This window comes from Stylophora pistillata, chromosome 3 (assembly GCF_964205215.1).
Source record: "Stylophora pistillata chromosome 3, jaStyPist1.2, whole genome shotgun sequence".
In the NCBI taxonomy this organism is placed as follows: Eukaryota; Metazoa; Cnidaria; class Anthozoa; order Scleractinia; family Pocilloporidae; genus Stylophora; species Stylophora pistillata.
In genome coordinates, this window is record NC_142521.1 from 5,430,001 (window position 1) to 5,450,000 (window position 20,000).

The 20,000-nt window shown below is 38.6% G+C and overlaps 2 protein-coding genes, 1 long non-coding RNA gene and 1 pseudogene across 4 annotated transcripts in view; 1 reads left to right on the top strand and 3 right to left on the bottom strand.

Moving 5' to 3' along the window:
- Positions 1 to 107, top strand: part of LOC148734252 (uncharacterized) — a 5,556-nt gene extending 5,449 nt beyond the window's left edge. Inside the window, exon 2 of the long non-coding RNA XR_015998979.1 lies at positions 1 to 107. This exon is cut by the window's left edge and continues 984 nt beyond it. This is a non-coding gene — a long non-coding RNA (uncharacterized LOC148734252).
- LOC148734227 (uncharacterized) overlaps positions 1 to 19,496 on the bottom strand; it is a 221,737-nt gene extending 202,241 nt beyond the window's left edge. Inside the window, exon 1 of the mRNA XM_088754553.1 lies at positions 19,436 to 19,496. The gene's annotated coding sequence lies outside the window, so the exon portion shown is untranslated. The remainder of the gene's footprint in view (positions 1 to 19,435) is intronic.
- On the bottom strand, positions 3,570 to 10,483 carry LOC148734254 (uncharacterized; annotated as a pseudogene). The gene is made up of 4 exons (XR_015998977.1): positions 8,641 to 10,483; positions 8,022 to 8,418; positions 5,805 to 5,943; positions 3,570 to 3,873 (listed from the first exon to the last, which is right to left on the bottom strand). The product of XR_015998977.1 is annotated as an uncharacterized LOC148734254 (transcript).
- LOC148734255 (uncharacterized) lies at positions 17,522 to 19,444 on the bottom strand. The gene is made up of 4 exons (XM_088754551.1): positions 19,314 to 19,444; positions 18,947 to 19,086; positions 18,360 to 18,764; positions 17,522 to 18,107 (listed from the first exon to the last, which is right to left on the bottom strand). Exons 2-4 carry the CDS (start codon positions 19,046 to 19,048, stop codon positions 17,748 to 17,750), a joined length of 867 nt encoding a protein of 288 aa, XP_088610677.1. The 5' UTR covers positions 19,049 to 19,086; positions 19,314 to 19,444; the 3' UTR covers positions 17,522 to 17,747.
- Positions 19,497 to 20,000: the final 504 nt, after the last annotated feature.

Consider the following 20,000-nt stretch of genomic DNA (forward strand, 5'->3'; position numbering starts at 1 on the left):
AGGTTGATAAAAGGGTTGACACTGTGTATTACCATCAGGATATAATAAAAATTGAATGACATAAAACCTGCAGTACCAGATCATCAAGATAAAACTATAGAAAGGTATTTTGTAGAAAGGCTCAATTTTTGCAACTCACTTATACCTTGAGCAGTATAAATAACATTATTAAAGGTCAACTATACTTAACTGAAGCTAAATTATATGCGCACTTAACTTACCCAGAGTAAAAGAATGACAAAAGTGGGCCGTTTCTCCAGCATAAACCCATTAATCTGTACTAGCTACTTCCCACATGTTATTCGACCAACTGAAAACATTTGAACTTTGTAGCTCGACAAACCTACTAAAGGTGTAAATATTTATCTATCCTGAGACTTTGATAGTGTTTTTGTACATTTCATATTCGTTAGTTTGATGATAAACATACGTTAACCACTTCTAAGCCAAGAAAAGCCTTTTAGGGCAAACACGGCCGCCCGAAATATTTGATCACGTGACTTAAGTTTTGTCCCATGACGACAGTGTATCTGTTTAATTATTTTAGCTAAATTGGCTTGAAATCTGGCATTTTTAGACTATGGTGACTTATGAGCACAGAAAAGTAGCCAAATTGACTATGGTGTTTATTGCAAGGGATTCTGTATATATTTTTAAGGTTTATGAAGAGACTGTTGCTAACTTTGATTTTATCACTTCAGTCAAATAAAATCACCCGCTCTGACGAAGGGTTAACGCTTGAAACGTCAGATTTTTTATTCGTTACGGTGGCAAATTTACAATTTCAACTGAGTTGATATACCAAAATCACTTTAAGTCGCCACAAGTTGCCTTAAGTCGCCTTAAGTCGCTTCAAGTTGCCTTAAATCGCCTAAATTCGCAATGTTTCTTCTGCCAATTTCGCTTAAGTCGCCTTAAATCGACCAAAGTCGCCCAAAGTTATGTAGACTTAAGGCCCCAGAGTAGGCCTAGAGGTTTTTAAGGCCTGGCCAACTACGTGTACCATATTTCGCACTCTTTTAAACAGAGCGCATGTTGTTTTTCCGTCCGATAATATTTTGCAAATATGCAGTATTTCCTCGGGTTCGACCATCAAACAATCATCAAACAAGCCTAAGTGAGACAATAACGAACACCTGGTTTTGCTGAAAATAACAGCCTCGCTAAGAGGAATAGACAGAAATGTTGGTATGTACTTCAGTTTCTGAAGGCATCGCGGAGATTTCTGCTCAACAGATTATAAGATAGATTCTTTTGAGCCGCAGATATTGCGGTTTTTATTTTACGATGCACTCTTTTCAAAGTCAAGTTTGCTTATCTAAATTAGGAATACTGTCATTTAAATTGTTTCTCCCATTCCTAATCACCAAAACACATTTTTTTGTTGAGTTAAATGATCCAGATGGTTGTGACTCACTACGATTTTGCAGCTATTTTTCACTGCCAATTCATTCCATTTGACCCTCACGTGAATGACCTACACCCCATAATCTCTGTCTCTTCCCTTTCATTGTATGCAGCTTCGCCCCAGCTCCACTCTGATCATTTGATTTGGCCTCGTCAACCTTCCACCCCACTAAAAGAGGTCATATGTTGTCAGAAAAGTTCCCCACACAGTGCCTTACTCTCCCCTCCGGAAAAAATAATTAAGCAATAGAGAACTTTTATCCGTATCTAAACACGAAGGGAGAGGGGAAGGGTTACGAAGACACGAGAAAGTTATGCAAACCCGAGACTTGACAATGTGTCCACCAACTGTCTGGTCATCGATACTTTTACAGAGGATAGAGTAATCGTTTCGTTTAGGCAAGACGAAAACTATTCCATGATGAACTTGTGGCCTTCCAAATGTATGACTATTTCAAAATAATCCTGATTTTGCGATTCTTTGAAGGCGACGAAATGAGATTAAGTGAAGTCTGAGCACGCTTCTCTTTCAGGAACGGGTTATTCACAACTTAAAGAGTATCGAAGCAGAATTTGATATCCATGGTCATTACGGATTTAGAACAAATAAGGAGTGCGGCATAACATCATCTATAGATAGCAACAATTCGACACGATCTGTCTGAAGGGTTCTATCATGTCTACTTTGGATTCAAAGCTTAGCGTTCTTGATCTATACAGAACTGAAATCTCTTCATTGCCAGAAATTTGGGTCAAAATGCCGGACGCGCGTGGGTATTGAGAACTTAATGGCGGCGAAATCGTGTAAGGAAATGTATGGGATTTCCACAAAAATCCAAAATACCACAAATACGAGTAAGATTATTCCTTAGCTCCGACTCGAAACATGTTCAGTAGAGATTAAGCTGTACTTCTGACATAAAAATGATTCAAAAGCTGTTTGTCTACTTACCTCCAGCAAAGTTAGCAATGTTCGATATTCGAGGCTAGCCATTACCTCTAGTCTGTTTCAAATATAGCGTAATCCATTGCAAAGGATCGCCAATTTGAGGAGAAACCCTCCAGGGAGTCAAATAGCTCCGACTCGCATTAAATAAAGGGAAGTTCGAAGTAAGCAAATCGTCCATAAAAAGAGACATTTCTTGACAATGAGATACTTCCAAAAGAGCTTGAAAATTTTTATTTTTGCTCTGTGGAGTCTGTGAACTGAGACCATCCTTGAGGACGCACCAGAAGGGAAAACGTTAAAAGGAAAACCCTCTGCGAAACCTTCAAACTGTCGCCATATTTGTTTTTCTAATTCAGCAATGTTTGACGGGAAATAAACTCAATACAGACCCCCTCATACCAAAGTAGCGCCTTGAATAAAAATTTTCTCGCACGAAAATTAAGAAGCAGATCAGAGAGATCTGTATTAGTACATTCGTTGAACTGTGTTTTCAACTGGGAGAAAAAGCCCTTTTCAAGTACGATTTTCCTAGATCTTCCCATTATTTAATGCAAGGGGCTTAAGCTACAATTTCCAAAATGTCTGACATCTTAGACGATTACAAAAAAAGCCAGTTTGAGTGAACATTGAAGCTTAGTACAGAGTGTCCCTTGCATTACATCAGACGACAAATTGCTATAAGTCGCTCTGCCTTAAAAATACCAAGAGATCAGTTCAAAGTTGTTTTTCTTTTGCTTTTTTCTCCATAAAAAAGGTCCACAGAACTTAAATCGTTCAGTATTTTATATGGAATTTGTCTTGACCGCCATCTTTGTTTTCATCCAACTGCAATCCGCTGACCAATGAATGCGGTCGCAAAATGTCCTCGATTTCTGGCGATGTCTTTGCGTAAATCTCAGTCTTTCGGAAAGAATTCCGTAAGGAAAGCAGTTTGTAGACTTTCTTGATTGTGTTTTTCTACACCAACATAACTGGTCAAATGTCAAGAACTCGAAACTTCGATAAGTAAATGGCAGGAGCCCAAATACGAAACACGCAGCAAACACTCCTGGACATTTAGTGAAAACCTTCTTTTATTTGCGAGTTGTTATAACAGCATTCCTACTCTACATACCTCAGAGGTGCAATTTTAAAATGCCTGATTTAACAACTTTGCTTCAATTTATCCCGACTATTTGAATCTAAGATTCCTTATCATGCTATTGTTCCTATTTTGCTGCCAGATATTCAGCAAAGAAAGCTCATTAGTTTAAATTTCCCAATTGCACAAAATGCAAGCACTGGTAGTATAAGATATTATACCTGTGGGGGTGGTACTTCTTCCACATTGATCCGGGACACTGAGTTCCAGTCTGTCATTGCGTCAGCAGATCCGAGTCCTTTACAGTTACCGACCCAGAACCCCACGCGCACAACACTTTTGTGGAGTTTCTCGCACACACCTTCGATATGACGGGGGCGGTGTAAATTCTTTTTACCGCCATTTCCATCTACCATGTAGACTACGCCATCAATGGTTGGGTTTCAGGTGACGTCACAAGCTTTGCTGAAGTTAGTGTCCGCCATGTTGGTGTCCCTCGGGTGTCAAATTTATGAATAATTAGTCGATTTCTATAGTGAAGCCCTCTCTATTATCGCCGTATTATTTCGCCAACTACATGAATATCCAGACAGAAAAAAGCGATAAAAGTATCCGGCATTCATCTTAAGGTATCCCAGTGCTCTCTGAGTATGCCGAAAGCTTAGAGAGTTGGAAGGAAAGATGTTTGCAAAAGATCTCGGTCATTGGGGTTGACCTTGCAAGCATACCAGCCGAGAAGTTCAGTCCAAAATGCTTGCCTCCTGTGGAAGCGTCGGACGTGCTCAGTTACCTCGTTCTTGAGACCAGCTTCTACACCAAGAAGCAGTTCAAGGCATTCAAGAGTCTAGAGGCGTTTAATCAAATGGTGTCGGGATTTGTAACCTCAGTTGTAGGCAAAGTAATCGCCGGCAAGTATGCCGTGAGAGCACGAGTTTGGCATTCACAGCATATGAGTGATCCTTTAGTGAACATTTGGGTCATTTCTGAAAACGATGAGACTATTTTGTCAGCCCATTGCTTGGGATGCAAAGCTGGACTGGCTGAGTCATGCTCACATATCGCAAGTGTTTTATTTATGTTTGAGGCAACTACTAGAATTCATGGCAAGCTCGCTGGGTGTCACGAAAACTCAGACACCGAAAACTCAGGTCCCTCGAAGTGTTCTCCAAGCTTTCAAAGTGCTCCATAATTCGATAGTGCATAGCATAAAGCATGAACCAATTTTTTTTATAATATAACCGGTGGAACAATGCAACAAATCCGACGCGAAAGACGGACAACAATATCAAGAGTGATTCTTCAGTGAAGCGAATCGTGACGGCGCTGATGCCGAGTCTTCTTTCGCGTTGTTTTTCTCTTTCTGCCTCATTTAAGAACTCTAGCCCAAGGGTCGCAAAATTGTCTTCGTTTTGGGACTGGTGGGCCGAGTCTCTGTTTGTATCCATTATTATCGCGAAATATTTAAGAATTTTAACAGAGCGACAACAAGGATCTGTGCAACGAAGTACAAAAAGGTAAACAAACGTCCCCTTCGGCTCGTCAAAATCACGCCACATTTTAATACTTTGATGTTGGAGCGAGCGCATTTGATCCCGTTAACTGTGAATGAAAAGTTCAAAATTAACGGGAAAAATGGAGGTAAATCTAAGCTAAATGAAGTCTTGTGTCACTCTCAAAATGTTTTAATACTCAACCATCGGACGATTTTGCGAAACGTGCAACTTGCGGCCTTGCTTTTGCTGCTTCAGTTGGATCAAGACCCAAAAGGTCAAAATACACGCGGGATTACTAGGAGTGATCATGAGTCGAGTTTATCTCTTGAATTTTCGAGGAGTCTGAGTTTTCGGGGTCTGAGGTCTGAGTTTTTGGGGTGTGAGTTTTCGTGACAACCCAAGCTTACTTGCACTCAGGTAAAATGCTCATGGATTTTGCCGACATAGGTCAATGAAGTGCCGTAGGCGAGGGCTAAAGACATCGATTTCTCATCGGCTAAGAAGCTCAAAGAAAAGCTCGACCAAAAAATCGAGGATCTACAACAGCCGCAAGCCTCGAACCATACAACAACTTCTAGTTCCTCCTGTTCTTCCCCTTGATTTGTGATGATCTTAGGTAGAGCGCGTTAGATCATATATATAATGAATTTTGCGCTATCGAGATAATAAAATTATTAAATTATTATACGAGAAAATCCTTAGTCTTTATGCTTTCCACTTTTGCTCGAACAGCCAACAATAATGCATAAAACCATCCCTTCTTTCTCACATGAACTCTTCGTTAGATACGGTTTGTTTACGCTCGAGGGACACCAAGATGGCGGATATTAACCGTTGCTAAGGTATTGGTCACGTGGGTGAAACCCAAGGATTGCAGCAGGAGTCGAGCACTCTGCACCGTTGAAGGTGAAATACCATCGTCTGCAGCAAGCATGGCAGTTGTAGAGACGCAGGTTGCCACTCCAGAAAACGCGCAGAGCTGTTTTGGCCGACTTTTTGAAGAAAAGGCATTCCTGGAGAAGGAAACGTCTATTTTAAAGTAGCCGAACAATGTCATATAGCTGAATTTAGCCAAATTCAGTCTAACATTTTCTTTAATTTTAATGTATTCCCGAGATGTCGTTAAATGGAATTTCAGTTACAAGCACCCTGTTCTTGATACAGTTCGATCCTACCAATGTTAAAAACTTCCCTGTATGTGACATATGATAATGATATTAATATTGCTACTAATAATGATTATAATAATAATGATAATACTAATAATACTAATAATAGTAATTACAATAATATTTAAAGAGGGGACCCACCAGGTCAAGATCGATGGTTTTCAGTTGGACCCTCATTGAGTGACGCCCTTTATTTACAGCAGTTTTATTTGATGACTTAATTGGAGTTGGCGTTAATCAGAGAAAAAACTAACTTTCTCGTCGATTTGCGATCAAGTTATCGACTCTCGGGAAACCTAATAAAAAGTACAAGAAACTAATCAGAGTCCGAAAGAACGACTTAATAAAATGAATATAACGATACCAAGACTTCAAGGAGAATTTATAAAGAAGACTGAAGAGGCAAAACCTATAATTTGATGCTTTAGAATTACTCAGTTTTGACGAGGAAAACGTGAACTTTATAGTCAGACTATTGGTCTGTCTCCACATAGCGAACTAACGGAGTCATTTAGCATACCAGCGTGGAACACAATCTTGGTGTCATTTAGCATACCAGCGTGGAACAGAGTCTTGGTGTCATTTAGCATACCAGCGTGGAACACAGTATTGGTGTCATTCAGCATACCAGCGTGGAACACAGTTTTGGTGTCATCTAGCATACCAGCGTGGAACACAGTCTTGGTGTCATTTAGCATACCAGCGTGGAACACAGTATTGGTGTCATTCAGCATACCAGCGTGGAACACAGTTTTGGTGTCATTTAGCATACCAGCGTGGAACACAGTCTTGGTGTCATTTTGCATACCAGCGTGGAACACAGTCCTGGTGTCATTTAGCATACCAGCGTGGAACAGAGTCTTGGTGTCATTTAGCATACCAGCGTGGAACACAGTATTGGTGTCATTCAGCATACCAGCGTGGAACACAGTTTTGGTGTCATTTAGCATACCAGCGTGGAACACAGTATTGGTGTCATTCAGCATACCAGCGTGGAACACAGTTTTGGTGTCATTTAGCATACCAGCGTGGAACACAGTATTGGTGTCATTCAGCATACCAGCGTGGAACACAGTTTTGGTGTCATTTAGCATACCAGCGTGGAACACAGTCTTGGTGTCATTTAGCATACCAGCGTGGAACACAGTATTGGTGTCATTCAGCATACCAGCGTGGAACACAGTTTTGGTGTCATTTAGCATACCAGCGTGGAACACAGTCTTGGTGTCATTTTGCATACCAGCGTGGAACACAGTCCTGGTGTCATTTAGCATACCAGCGTGGAACACAGTCTTGGTGTCATTTAGCATACCAGCGTGGAACACAGTCTTGGTGGTTGTTTTTCAATTGAAGGTAGATACAGAATTTATCGTCAGTTTTGTTTTTTCCGTTCGGTTAACTTAATAATCAAACTCTACCGCTCTGTATCACGGACAATAAATGGAATGATCAATTTTTGAATTCTTAACGCTATGTTGATGACAGCCTTTCTGCATTCTTCGCCTAAGTGAACTGCCCTGTTCATTCACTGCTACCAGTTCCGTGAAACGAAGAAAGTGGCTACTGTCGCTCCTATAATGGCCGTTTTGAAGAGTTTGGTTAATCTCTTTACCGAGTAACAAAACTTAAAACTTAGGTAACAACCTTCAACTGTATGTTTGCTGCTTTATCAAATGGTTTACTCAGATCCAAATATGTCTTCAATCTTTTATCAATGAAAAATAGAAAGAGTTGTAATTTCCTCTCTTTCGCTACTGCTGTGAGTGTAAATCCAAAAGGAAATTAACTCGCCAATCCCTTTTGATATCGTGGCGGAATTAAACTTCCTGATTAAAATATGCTTAATAGAAGGATTGACAAGTGAGATGACGCGTACCCCGCACAGTGAATTTAAATCTAAATGAAGATTATTACACCTGTACCTTAATCAAGCCAGTGTCCCTTCCATTGTTCAAATTTTTGAAAACGCATTGTTTCCAGTTACTTCCCTGTGCTGCTGGAGGTCCCTGAAGGCCTGGGGCTCCTGGGTTTCCCTTATCACCCGTTTCACCCTTGGTTCCTCATGGCCCCTGTCGGCCTATGGACCCTGGAGATTCTAATTTCCCAGGAGGTCCTTGCGAACCAGGGAGGCCTTGACTTCCTGGTTTACCTGCGTCACCTTTGTCCCCTTGTGGTCCCGTACTGAGATCCTCGAGGTCCGGGTGGTCCCGCTCTACCCGTGGGCCCTGCGGGTCCTGGGCTCCCGGGAATACCTGGGATACCTGGGATACCTTGTGGACCATAAGCACAGGGTCCATATGGTGGGCATGAATGAGCGCCCTAAGTACAAGAGCGCATTAGGAATTAACTTTATTGTTCTCAAATTTGTTTTCGTTTCACGCTGCAATTATTATGTCACACTTTTCTTTTAAAGTAGATCTCGTTTTTCTCCTTCCTTTACAGATTCTATTATTTTCCCCCTTTTTTGGTAACAAAACTTGCTCAATTTTTAATTGCGATAATGGAAAATAATTGAGAGTATAGTTTTAAAAATGAGCTTACCATGTTACCATTTTGTTTTCCACCACTGCTGTTGTTTTTTGCCGCAAAACAGAGAGTAATCAGCGGTGACATCAGCCAAAATATCTTGATGTTGGGCGACATGTCTTCACGAGCTTGTTTTGTCCTTGGTTATCATTTAGCTGTAGAAAAAATGAAAGAGAAATAATCAAATCAAAGAGTGAACTTTGGATTGGTAGTAATTGTTTCATTTCACTTTGTCACTGGTGTTTCCATTTTGATAAAATTTTCCGGCTATGATTCGTTCAATTACGCACTCAGAGGAGATTTCTCTTTTACGCGTAGTAAAACGATGATTAAAATGAAAAGAAAGCGTCGTCGAACAAATATGCAACATCTCAAAATTTCAGTCTAAAGTCGTTGACTGCTTTACCCTCAGCTGAAGAAAATAGTACAATGATTCCCTCATCAGATATTGAAATGCGGTAGAAAGTTCTCTTACCTTGTTACTGTGGCTATGAACAGAGAAAATAGTACAAGGATTCCCTCATCAGATATTGAAATGCGGTAGAAAGTTCTCTTACCTTGTTACTGTGGCTATGAACAGAGAAAATAGTACAAGGATTCCCTCATCAGATATTGAAATGCGGTAGAAAGTTCTCTTACCTTGTTACTGTGGCTATGAACAGAGAAAATAGTACAAGGATTCCCTCATCAGATATTGAAATGCGGTAGAAAGTTCTCTTACCTTGTTACTGTGGCTATGAACAGAGAGAAATGACCCGGCAGTTACAGTGAGACGGGTTTTTCATTTATCTGGTCAGAGAGTTCTCGTGAAAACGCGTTTTGAACAGGACAAACTATCATGTGGTTGAAATAAAACAGTGCGTCTCCGTCTGTAGACCAATATTAACTCAACCAATGACGTGGCGTCTTGTATATTTGTTTGAGTGTAGTGACATGTAAAAGCATTCTTGTGCCACTAATTACCAAGAGTTAATAAGGAAATAAACCACAAGCACGATTTGCAAGTTTGGGGTTTGAAATGGCTTTCTTGAAGATAAACGGAATTAGATGTATATCAACTTTAAGATATTAAAACTGATAAAATCATTACATTTGCCTTTACATTTCTGCCCTTCTGAACAAAACTAAACAAAAACATATTTGAGGTTTGTTTGATTTGCCGGAAGAAGGCGAAGGCAAAGTTTTTTCCTTTATGTCTTCTTTTATAGAACAATATGGATTCAATATCAAAAATGCAAATGTTCAAGGTTCGACAAACGATGTGGCAATATTTTCGGATCACAACACAACCAGGATTCTTTTTTTGCAACTCAGAGATCAAGCAGATTAATTTACTAAAACAACTTTCAATCAAAAAATGAATATTTTTTTGCGGATATAATACGGTAGTCGGAAATCAAAAGTGTGGCTAATTAAATATCGATTGTTTCACTGCCACTCGCGAAAATACTCTTATGAGTAAAAAGGTGCAGGAATCGTACCCTATGTCTTCAGACCTGGCAATCTGGAGAAGCAATTGTCAAAAGCACCGCTCGCAGACGACGATTACCTTTATTCCTATTTGTCCTTCACTGCGACCAAAGAAATGATAAATAACACTGAACTATTTTTGTTAAAGACCAAACCACGTGGAAGCAATACAAGAAATATTAATTCGTCAAATCACATTGTTTGGTCAGTCGTGATCTGTCCAATGTGGTTAAACCTACCATTTCCGCTTTGCTTTTCACTGCTTTTTGGAGCTACCGAAGCCCACTAACTCAATAACAATGCGATAACTTTTTTGTCGATATAGGTAAACACACCTGAATCTTATCCCAGTGTTAACTTAAGGTTAGTGATTGGTATTAAAAACAGTTTAAAACCACTAAAATAATCCAAGTGAAACAAAATCATTAACTCGGTTTTTGACTCACGACTGAGGTTTTCCTAAGAAACTTTCTTCGTCCTTTTTTTTTAATAGGGTAATCTCATTCCTAATGTCTTGAGAGTAACTGGGAATATAAAACATGGTGAAAATGTTTCGGTACAATTATTGATCAAACTGTCCATTTTTAAATAAGACATTTTTCACAATATTTAATGAGCCTAGGCTCTTGTTCCTACCAGTTTGTTTATCTCATTGTTGTTAATCTCTTTGGGTTGATCAAAACTGACACATCTCAGTGCCACAAAGGTTTATTATATTATAGTTCCCTCTGTAATTCATGATAGCTGCTTCTTTCCTTTCAAATGCATATGCTCCACGATCCGAAACGTACTATCAACGTTTTTGCATTGATGATGCACGAGGTAGAAAAGGATGAACTGGCGTTCGGAGATAAGTGCACCCTATTCGGAATTCGTGATTGTATTGAAGGAAAACGTTCATACAATAGTGAATTTATGCCCTGAATGTCTTTCAAGAACAACTTTGTAAAACAAGCCAAGATAAAAAACAAAATGACATGCGTAAAAATTGTAAGGCAGCTGCTTTAAATAAATAACCTCCCTCAGACCTGTGTAATTACATCCTGAGCTTTATGATTTTGAACTTTATGATCATTCAATATAATCATTCAATATAAGAATCACACCAACAAAGGACGAAAATGAAATATCGACCACGTAACTATACATTTTCAACCTAATTGACTTCCTTAAGTATCATTTTTTCTTAATAAGATGAATTTGAAAAATCTAAAAGCGTGCATCAGGAATCGCAAAGGATTCAGACATTCAAATGTGATTAGAAAGTGTTGTGAGTAATTTCACCGCAAGTAACGTAAAGTTACGGGTAAAATTCTATATGTAGCAAGTACAGTAACTTGATGTTAACTCACGACCTTGAAGCGGTCATGACTGAAAAGTTAAAATGCTAACAATGTTACTTTTCATGATGTCAATCGTGTCGAGGTAAAACATTTGTTTGATGTTATAGAAATTTTTGATTTCTTGACATCTGACTGGTTACATCAGTGTAGAAAAACATCGACGAGCGCGTCAGGCTGCTACAATCTACTTTTTTGGCAAACTATTTCCCGCAATCCGAGATTTATTCAAGAGATTTTATTCAACACGATTCTTATCAGAAATTATGCAACCAATCATGCATGTAAGTATCATTTCTGGTACAAGAAAACGTAATTGATATGATTTTAAATAACATTTTATTGTCATTCTCTTGTTTGGCGGTATTATGGAGTACGCAGCCAATCTACTTTTCCTGACTTTTGAAAATGATTTACATCACGGATAATTTTAGCGTTTGTGTTGCCTGAGAGAAAATTGTCGGAAGTTGAAGAGGAAACAATGGGATTCTAGAAATGGGAAAAAGTCGAGTACAGGGTCACTAACCCGATCCTCCATAAATCATAAATCAGTTGTCAGTGATAATTTCGTTTTCTTCTCACACCTTTCACTGTCTCGCTTCCTTATTCAGTTGTTTGAAGGCGTTCTCGTCAAAACAAGATCTCGAAAAAAATAATTAACTATGCAAAATCAGGGGAAATTACTCATCACGAAACAAAAAATACGAAACAAAGTTAACAAACGAAGTTTTCTCTTTAATTATTAGTTATCAGTTAAGTATTGGAATGTCTGAACGCTGTCGAAGCTAAGATTATCTAAGCAGATTAAAAAGTCACATGAATTCAAAGATTCTTAGACTGATGTTATCTTAAATACACATTCTATCATTCTGCCCTGTATGGAATTTTTTACCATTAAAATTCTTTAAAACATCACTCCCGGTATAGCGCACTTATTTATTCTAACGTTAATTTCCTACACACGAGATTACTGTGTGATGGATGTCCTCCCCTGGGGTGGGAGGGTGGGATGTACAGGCTCCCATTTAAACCAGCTTCAAGCTGAATTGGGCTGGCCTGTCTAAATATCGTAAATACAAATACAAATACTTCTGTCGAATAGCGAAGTTATTCCTGTTATTTGAGAAAGGTCGCTATCAAGTGTTAATAAAATCCGGAAATAGACTTGAACGTCATGTTTGTTTTGACAACACAGGTTACCGCAATGATCTACCGCTGGTACAAAATAAACATTTAACCATTTTTACTTGCTTTGAAATAGGGTCTCAGTCTGTCAAGATCAAGTTAAGCATAATGAGAGATAACTAAAAGCGTATTTGCAAATTGCCATGTTGTCATCTTTGACAATCACTTGCTAATTTTAGTTGCAGATAAACTAGTCGCTTTCTTCACATATCTCTTAAGAGTATTTATGGGCTGAAAAATTTTCGGAAAACGTTCAGAGCAATCTCTTTGAAGCCGTATACACAAAATTAATCGTGTCTGGCATTTGTTAATTGGAAATCACGTCTCAATTCTGGATAACGGGACAATATTTCTGCACCGTCTTACGGTAATGAAGTATGACACATTGTTTTTGCACTCAGATGATTGAATACTTCGCAATGAATAAATTGTATTGTGCGATCTAATAACTGAGATGTAGAATTCAAAGTGAAGTCATTTGGAACTCTCCTTTATTGACGTTTTGTAGACGACATTTTACTGATCGATACAACACGATTCATTTCTAGAATTATCCAATCAAGCATGGCAAAAGCATACGTGTAATTATCACCTTGGGCATGTTCAAGAAAAAGATACGTTGATTAATGAATGAATAAGCCAGGAAAAAGAATAAGAACCAGCAAAGTCGGAAATTCAATGAATTCTTCAGAACTGCCATAATAAATATGATTGTAAGTAACTTTTCATTCGTATTCTCTTGTTTGGCGGAAGTGTTTAATGGAATACGCAGCTAATCTACTGTTCCTGGCTTTTAAAAATGAGTAAAATTGTATCATTTTAGCGTCTACGTTGCCCGAGGGCAAGTTGTAAGAAGCTGAACAGGAAAAAACTGAGAAGCGTCGTCGTTTGTTGAATGTCATATCATTTGAATTTATCTGAAGTAAAACAGTTTCTCATTTATTTTCGCTGGCTACTTTTATTGTTGAAACACTTTCTCGTCTCTCTTCTACCTTACTGTATGTCTTAAGTCCAATTCGAAATATTCACCAGTGTAAGTGAATTTTGATTGAGATCTCTTATCAATTTTGTTTCTTTGTCGTTTCGAACGTAAAAACTAGGAAATGATAATACCAGAATAAAAGCACTCCTATGTAGGGCAGACCCCACGTTTTAATTTGGATATATCGACAAAGTTGAAATGGTAAATTGGCCACCGTAACGATTACAAAAGCTGACGTTTCGAGCGTTAGCCCTTCGTCGGAGCCAAGACCCCACGTTAGCTTTGAAAAGGCGAAAATAAACATTTCTCTATAGTGTACTTGTTTCTCCTGACCTCAGTAGAAAAGCGAATTTATACCTGTCATCTGTCAAGAGGTCACTACCCGCACGTGAATAAAATTCAGCAGATTTGAACGTCACGTTCGTTTTATCAGCACATATAGTGTTCTTTGTTAAATATCACTGCTCCAAAGTTCGTACAAAGGAAACATTCAGCTGTCTTCATCACTTATGAAAGAAAGTTTCAGTTTATCAGGATAAACTTAAAAGAGATAACCGAATGAGTATTTTTCTATGCAAATTGTCCTGTTGGCATCGTTGACATCTTTTATCATATTGACCGGAATCGTTTCGCTTTAACGGGAACAGCTGACTTAAGTTTCTGATATTTATGAAAAACTCATGACGGAGCTGAGTTGGAAAAGTCTCCATCTGTCAAGTCTATCATAACATGATAACTGAGTCCAGCACCATAGGGCTGAAGTATTACTGACTCAAAGAAGTAAGCATAAGGCATTGAAGACGCCAAGTGGTTGTGCAAACGGTTGCAATAACCTGGCTTGAGAATTAAGATCAACTGGACCATGTTAGAAATTGGGCAATATCATGACACTGAAATTATTGCGACAAGAAGAAAATTGATCACTACCTGTGAAATGTAGTTGACTGATTCCATGATGTTGATGCCATTATGTTTAAAATACAGCGTTATTATCAATCCAGTCTCTCAGCTTGGCATTTCACATTTAGGTAGAACAGACCATGTACTCGTCATGATCACATGGTGAGGTGATCATATTTTACCAATTTGTCGCGGAAACAAAACTCTCTGATTCTGTTGAATCAAGAGAGAATAATATAATATGAAATATTTTCGAATGTTTTGACTCCATTTGAAAGGTGAAATTATTCATGTTAACAGCGGTATCTGCTTTGCTCGTGTTGATGGAAGCGAACATCTATTTTAACATCCGATTTTCGCTCTACGAACATAAAGCGTTTCTCGTTGATGTAAAGGCTTGATCGTGAAAAATAACACTTATCTAAATGAATGACAACCTGAGCAAGTCCAGGATGTATAGAATTGACTAGAATTTAATATTCCAGGTGAATGATAATGGCATAAATCGATTTTAGGGGTTTCTGTGGTGATTAAAAAAGATTTTCTCAATTGTTGTAAACCTTGGTGGCTCGAATTAATTTGAGCTGAGCCTTTCATTTTTTCACAAACGACGAGCAGAGCGGATGTCAACTATTGAAACCTAAACCGGTATAAGTGTATCACATAAGAGAACTTTAACGATATAGATCATAATAAAGTAAGGAAACATAATATATACGATGAATCCTACTATTCGGAGAAAAAGATAAGTTTGAAAGGGAGAAAGCGTACTGCTCCTTTAGAGCGTCTCTATCTGTTTCCACGAAGCGACAGTAACACAGCCTTTTCACCACTGGCTATTTTTTCGGTTAATGACATTTAAGGCCTGGCCAACCACGTGTAACACTGTGAATGAATTCAGACTCCTCCAAACAGATGTCAAGTTAATTGGTTCACTGTTCGGTAACTATATTCATTAGATATGCAGTATTTGCTCGCGATCGAGCATCAACCAAAGCTACCGCTATAATCATAAAACCTGGTGAGTACTGTAAGATTAACGATAACCGGTTCAATCACAGCTTAAACTGATGAATCGCTATAAGAAATATGCGTTACTTCAATTTTTCCTTCGATTTCTGAAGGCATCACAGATATTTCTGCTTTACAGGTTAGAATTCTAATTTTACCACAATTGGTAGTAATGTCGCAATCTGATTGCTCGCGTCAACGTGTCACACAACGTGTCACACACCAGAAGAAACGTTTTATCTCCCTATATATCGTACGGTCTCATCGCCTGGGGCCAAGCTTCCAAATCTCATTTATAAAAAATTTTATACTCCAAAAGAGAGCCGTTCGCCTCATCAATTTTTTTACTTTCAGAACGCATACGATTCCATATTTCGCCCAACCTAACATTCTGTCATTCTTCATGTTTGATATAACCGCTAACTCTGCACGTCAAAATATCTGTAATCTATTTTGCACAAGACATACATCAGTATAATACTCGCTCATCATCTTCTGGTAGCTACTATATTAATCATTCTAGGCTCAATCATCACAAAAAACTCTTTTTCCATTGTTGGTGCTAAAATTTGGAACAGCAGTCCCGAAAGCTATCGAAAACTACCAAAGCAAATGTTCAAAAAGAAATTAAAATTCATGCATAACTATTTGAAACTCTAGAAACTCTATAGACTCTGGACAGGTATGCTCACACTAGTACTCTTATTTCTGAAATAAAAAAGGCATCTTAATTACAATTAAATCATAAATTATAATATTTCTCTTCACTTTTTATCACTTTTTTCCTCTTTTGACAAATAATGTATCAAAATCGACTTTTTTAACGCCTTCAATTAGTAATTAGTGTTTGTTTGTCCTTAACATCGCCCGCCTAGATTAGCTCGCTATTTGCAGGCGGTGTTTATTGTAAGTAATTGTTTTGGAAGTCCTAATTAATAAAACTTGGAAAAACTTGAGAAAAACTTTAACGTCGATATTGTGGTCAAAATTTGTTGCGTACTCACTCCGCAGCCTCTTGCGAGTCCGCAACACGTCGACCACTGTGATGACGAATATCGTTGTCGATAAGAGTACAGACCACGCCAAACCACTGTCGATTTGTTCATTTTACCGACAAATTAACCAGAGTCTTAAGGTGTATCCTTTTCATTTCTTCCCCTTCTCTAGACAGAGATTTGAGAATAATTACTTGGGTTGTCGTAGACCCTTTTTGCTTCCCCCAAAGATGTCTCTCTTTGGATTAATTTCCACTGGGGTACGAGTATGTGTTAACGCAAGACATCTAATAGTCCGAATTTATAAAAGTACAAAATGCACCAAACTAGTGGGACAGTTCAAAGAATTTCATTGGGTGATGTCCTCTATTCATGACAGTTGTAACGATTACGATTAAGCCCGAAAAGTATCACAGAACTATGCTTTTCCCAGATACAATCAAAAGCTTGTGCGAACTGAACTGCGTTGTAATGTTTCTTGGCAATACTATGATATTGTCTCCATCAGGAGTCTGTTTCTCTAGTCATTTGCATAGTTAAGGAAAGATGATAGAGTTACCCCTTCGGTCAAATAAGAGGAATATTATCGGGAGATGAATATATGATTTGCAAACGAAGGAATCTTTCAAAATCATCCTGACTTTCTATTCTTTAAATGCGATAAAATGAGGCGACTTCTGAGAATTTGCTTTAAAGAAACAATTCGACATCCATAATTATAATAAGTATAGAACGATTAAGGACTACGGTTCCATGACGGAGAAGCAACAGTTCAACGTGCTTTTCCTGAAAGGATCAGCTGTGTGTACTTCGGATTCGAAGCTTATAGTTTTCGGTATATACAGGACCTAAATCTCTTCTTGGTATTTCGGAAAGAATTCCGTCAGGAAAGCAGTTTGAAGCAGGAATTGCTCATGGGTGTTTTGCTCAATCCTAATATAACTGATCTAATGGGAAAACCTCAAAAATTTTATCTTTTAAAATACGAGACTTTTACCAAACACTCCTGGACATTCAGTGAAAACCTTCCTTTTATTTGCGAGTTGCCATGAAAGCATCCCTATTCTACATACCTCACAGGTAAAACCTTAAAATGCCCGATTTCACAACTTGCTTCAATTTGTCCTGACTGTTAAATCTAAGTTCCTTTGCTATTTTTCTTATTTTTCTGTTAGATATTGAGCAATGAGAGCGCGTTATTTTAAACTTCACATGATGCAACCATGGTGGTATAAGGCACTATGCCTGTGGGGGTGGTACTTCTTCCACGTAGATCCGGGACACTGAGTTCCAGCCTGTCACTGCGTCAGCAGATCCGTAACCATTACAGTTACCGACCCAGAATCCCACGCGCACAACACCTTTGCGGACTTTTTCACAGACTCCTTCGATTTGTCGCACGCGATGTAAATCCTTCTTGGCGCCATTTCCGTGTACCATATACACAATCCCTTCAATGGCAGCAGGAGTCGAGCACTCTGCACCGTTGAAGGTGAAATACCATCGCCTGCAGCAAGCATGGCAGTTGTAGATACGGAGAGGGCCACTCCAGAAGACGCGCAGAGCTGTTTTGGCCGACTTTTTGATGAAAAGGCATTCCTGGTGAAGGAAATATCCATATAAAAGAAGTATAATAGTGTAATATTTCTATTAACTTTACTGGATCTCAGTCCCTAACTTGTCGCAAAAATGTTGTAAATTTTTTTCTTTTCCCTTCATTTTCTTAAGGAGAGGGTCTCAACGGGGTAATGGCTTTTTTGGATAAAAACATGTTTCTGAAAAGATTAATCAGACAGATGAGTAATATGCACAGTTCTGTTCATTTTTAAAAACATTTTCTTTCATCTGTACCTTGATCATGCCAGTGTCCTTTCCATCGTTCAAATTTTTGAAAACGCATTGTATCCAGTTACTTCCCAGTGCTCCTGGAGGTCCCTTGTGGCCTGGGGCTCCTTGACTTCCCTTATCACCTGCGTCACCTTTGGTTCCTCGTGGACCCTGTCGGCCTGTGGACCCTTGAGGTCCCATTTTCCCAGGACGTCCTTGAGAACCAGGGTGGCCTTGACTTCCTGGTTTACCGGCTTCTCCCTTGTCCCCTTGAGGTCCCGTAGATCCTCGAGGTCCGGGCGGTCCCGCTATGCCCAAAGGTCCCGCTGGTCCCGGACTCCCGGGAATACCTGGGATACCTGGGATACCTTGTGCACCGAAGGGAGCACCATAGGCACAGGCTCCATATGGCGGATATGCATGAGTACCCTTTGTGGCAAGAACGCACAAATTATTAATTTTGTGTTTTTTTTAAATTTTTTTTTGTAATCACGTTGCTTTAACAAGTTTTAGTGATTCTCCTCTATTTTGTCTTCTTCTTCTCGGGACGATAACTGCTCAATTTTTAATTACGAAAATGGAAAAGCAATTGAGAATAAAAATGGGCTTACCATGTTACCATTTTGTTTTCCACCACTGCTGTTGTTTCTCACCGCAAAACAGAGAGTAATTAACTGTAAAATCAGCCAAAATATCTTGATGTTGGGGGACATGTTCTCACGAGCTCGTTTTGTCGCTGGTTATCCTTCAGCTTTAAGTAAAATGAAAGCGAACGATAAGGAAATCAAATAGTGAATTAAGATTTGCCACTAGTGTTTTCAATTTGATAAAATTTGCTGTGAAATTCGTTCAATTACGCAATTAAAGGAGATTTCTCTTTTACGCGAAGACAAAACGATTATTAAAATGAAAAGAAAGCTTCGTTGAACAAATGTGCAACGTCTGAAAATTTTAGTCTAAAGTCGTTAACTGCCTTACCCTCAGTTGAAGAAAATAGTACAATAATTCGCTCATTAGATAACGAAACGCAGTAGAAAGTTTTCTTGCCTTGTTACCGTGGCTATCAACAGAGAGGAATGATATGGCAGATACAGCGGAACGGGTTTTTCATTCCTCTGGTCGGAGAGTTTTCGTAAAAACGCGTTTTGAAAACGACAAACTACTTGTCATATGCTTGAAATAAAACAGTGCGTCATATTGTTAGATTAACATTAATTCAAACAATGACGTGGTTTCTTGCATATTTGTTTAAGTGTAGTAACACGTAAAAATATTCTTGTACCACTGATTCACTAACACTTATAAGAAAATAAACTACAAGCACGATTTGCACGTTTGGGGTTTGAAATGGCTTTCTTGAAGATAAACCGAATTAGATGTAAATAAACCTTTGGATAATAAAACTGATAAAATCTGTGCATTATTACATTTCTGCCCTTTCGAACAAAGCTAGACTGACAAAAACATATTCGAGTTGTGTACGATTTGTTGGAAGAAGCCGAACACAGAGTTTCTTTTTTCGCATATCTGTCTTCTTTGATAGAACAAGATTGATACAAATATCAAAATGCAAATGCTCAAGGCTCGACTAGTGATGTGGCTACATTTTCAGATCATAGCACAACCAGGATCTTCTTTTGCAACTCAGAGATCAAGCAGATTAAT

Coding starts and splice junctions, on each gene's coding strand:
- LOC148734255 (XM_088754551.1), bottom strand. CDS start 19,048: ATGTCCCCCAACATCAAGATATTTTGGCTGATTTTACAGTTAATTACT. Junction 18,765..18,946: donor GAAAACAAAATGGTAACATG/GTAAGCCCATTT, acceptor CTTGCCACAAAG/GGTACTCATGCATATCCGCC. Junction 18,108..18,359: donor AGGACACTGGCATGATCAAG/GTACAGATGAAA, acceptor TTCCTTCACCAG/GAATGCCTTTTCATCAAAAA.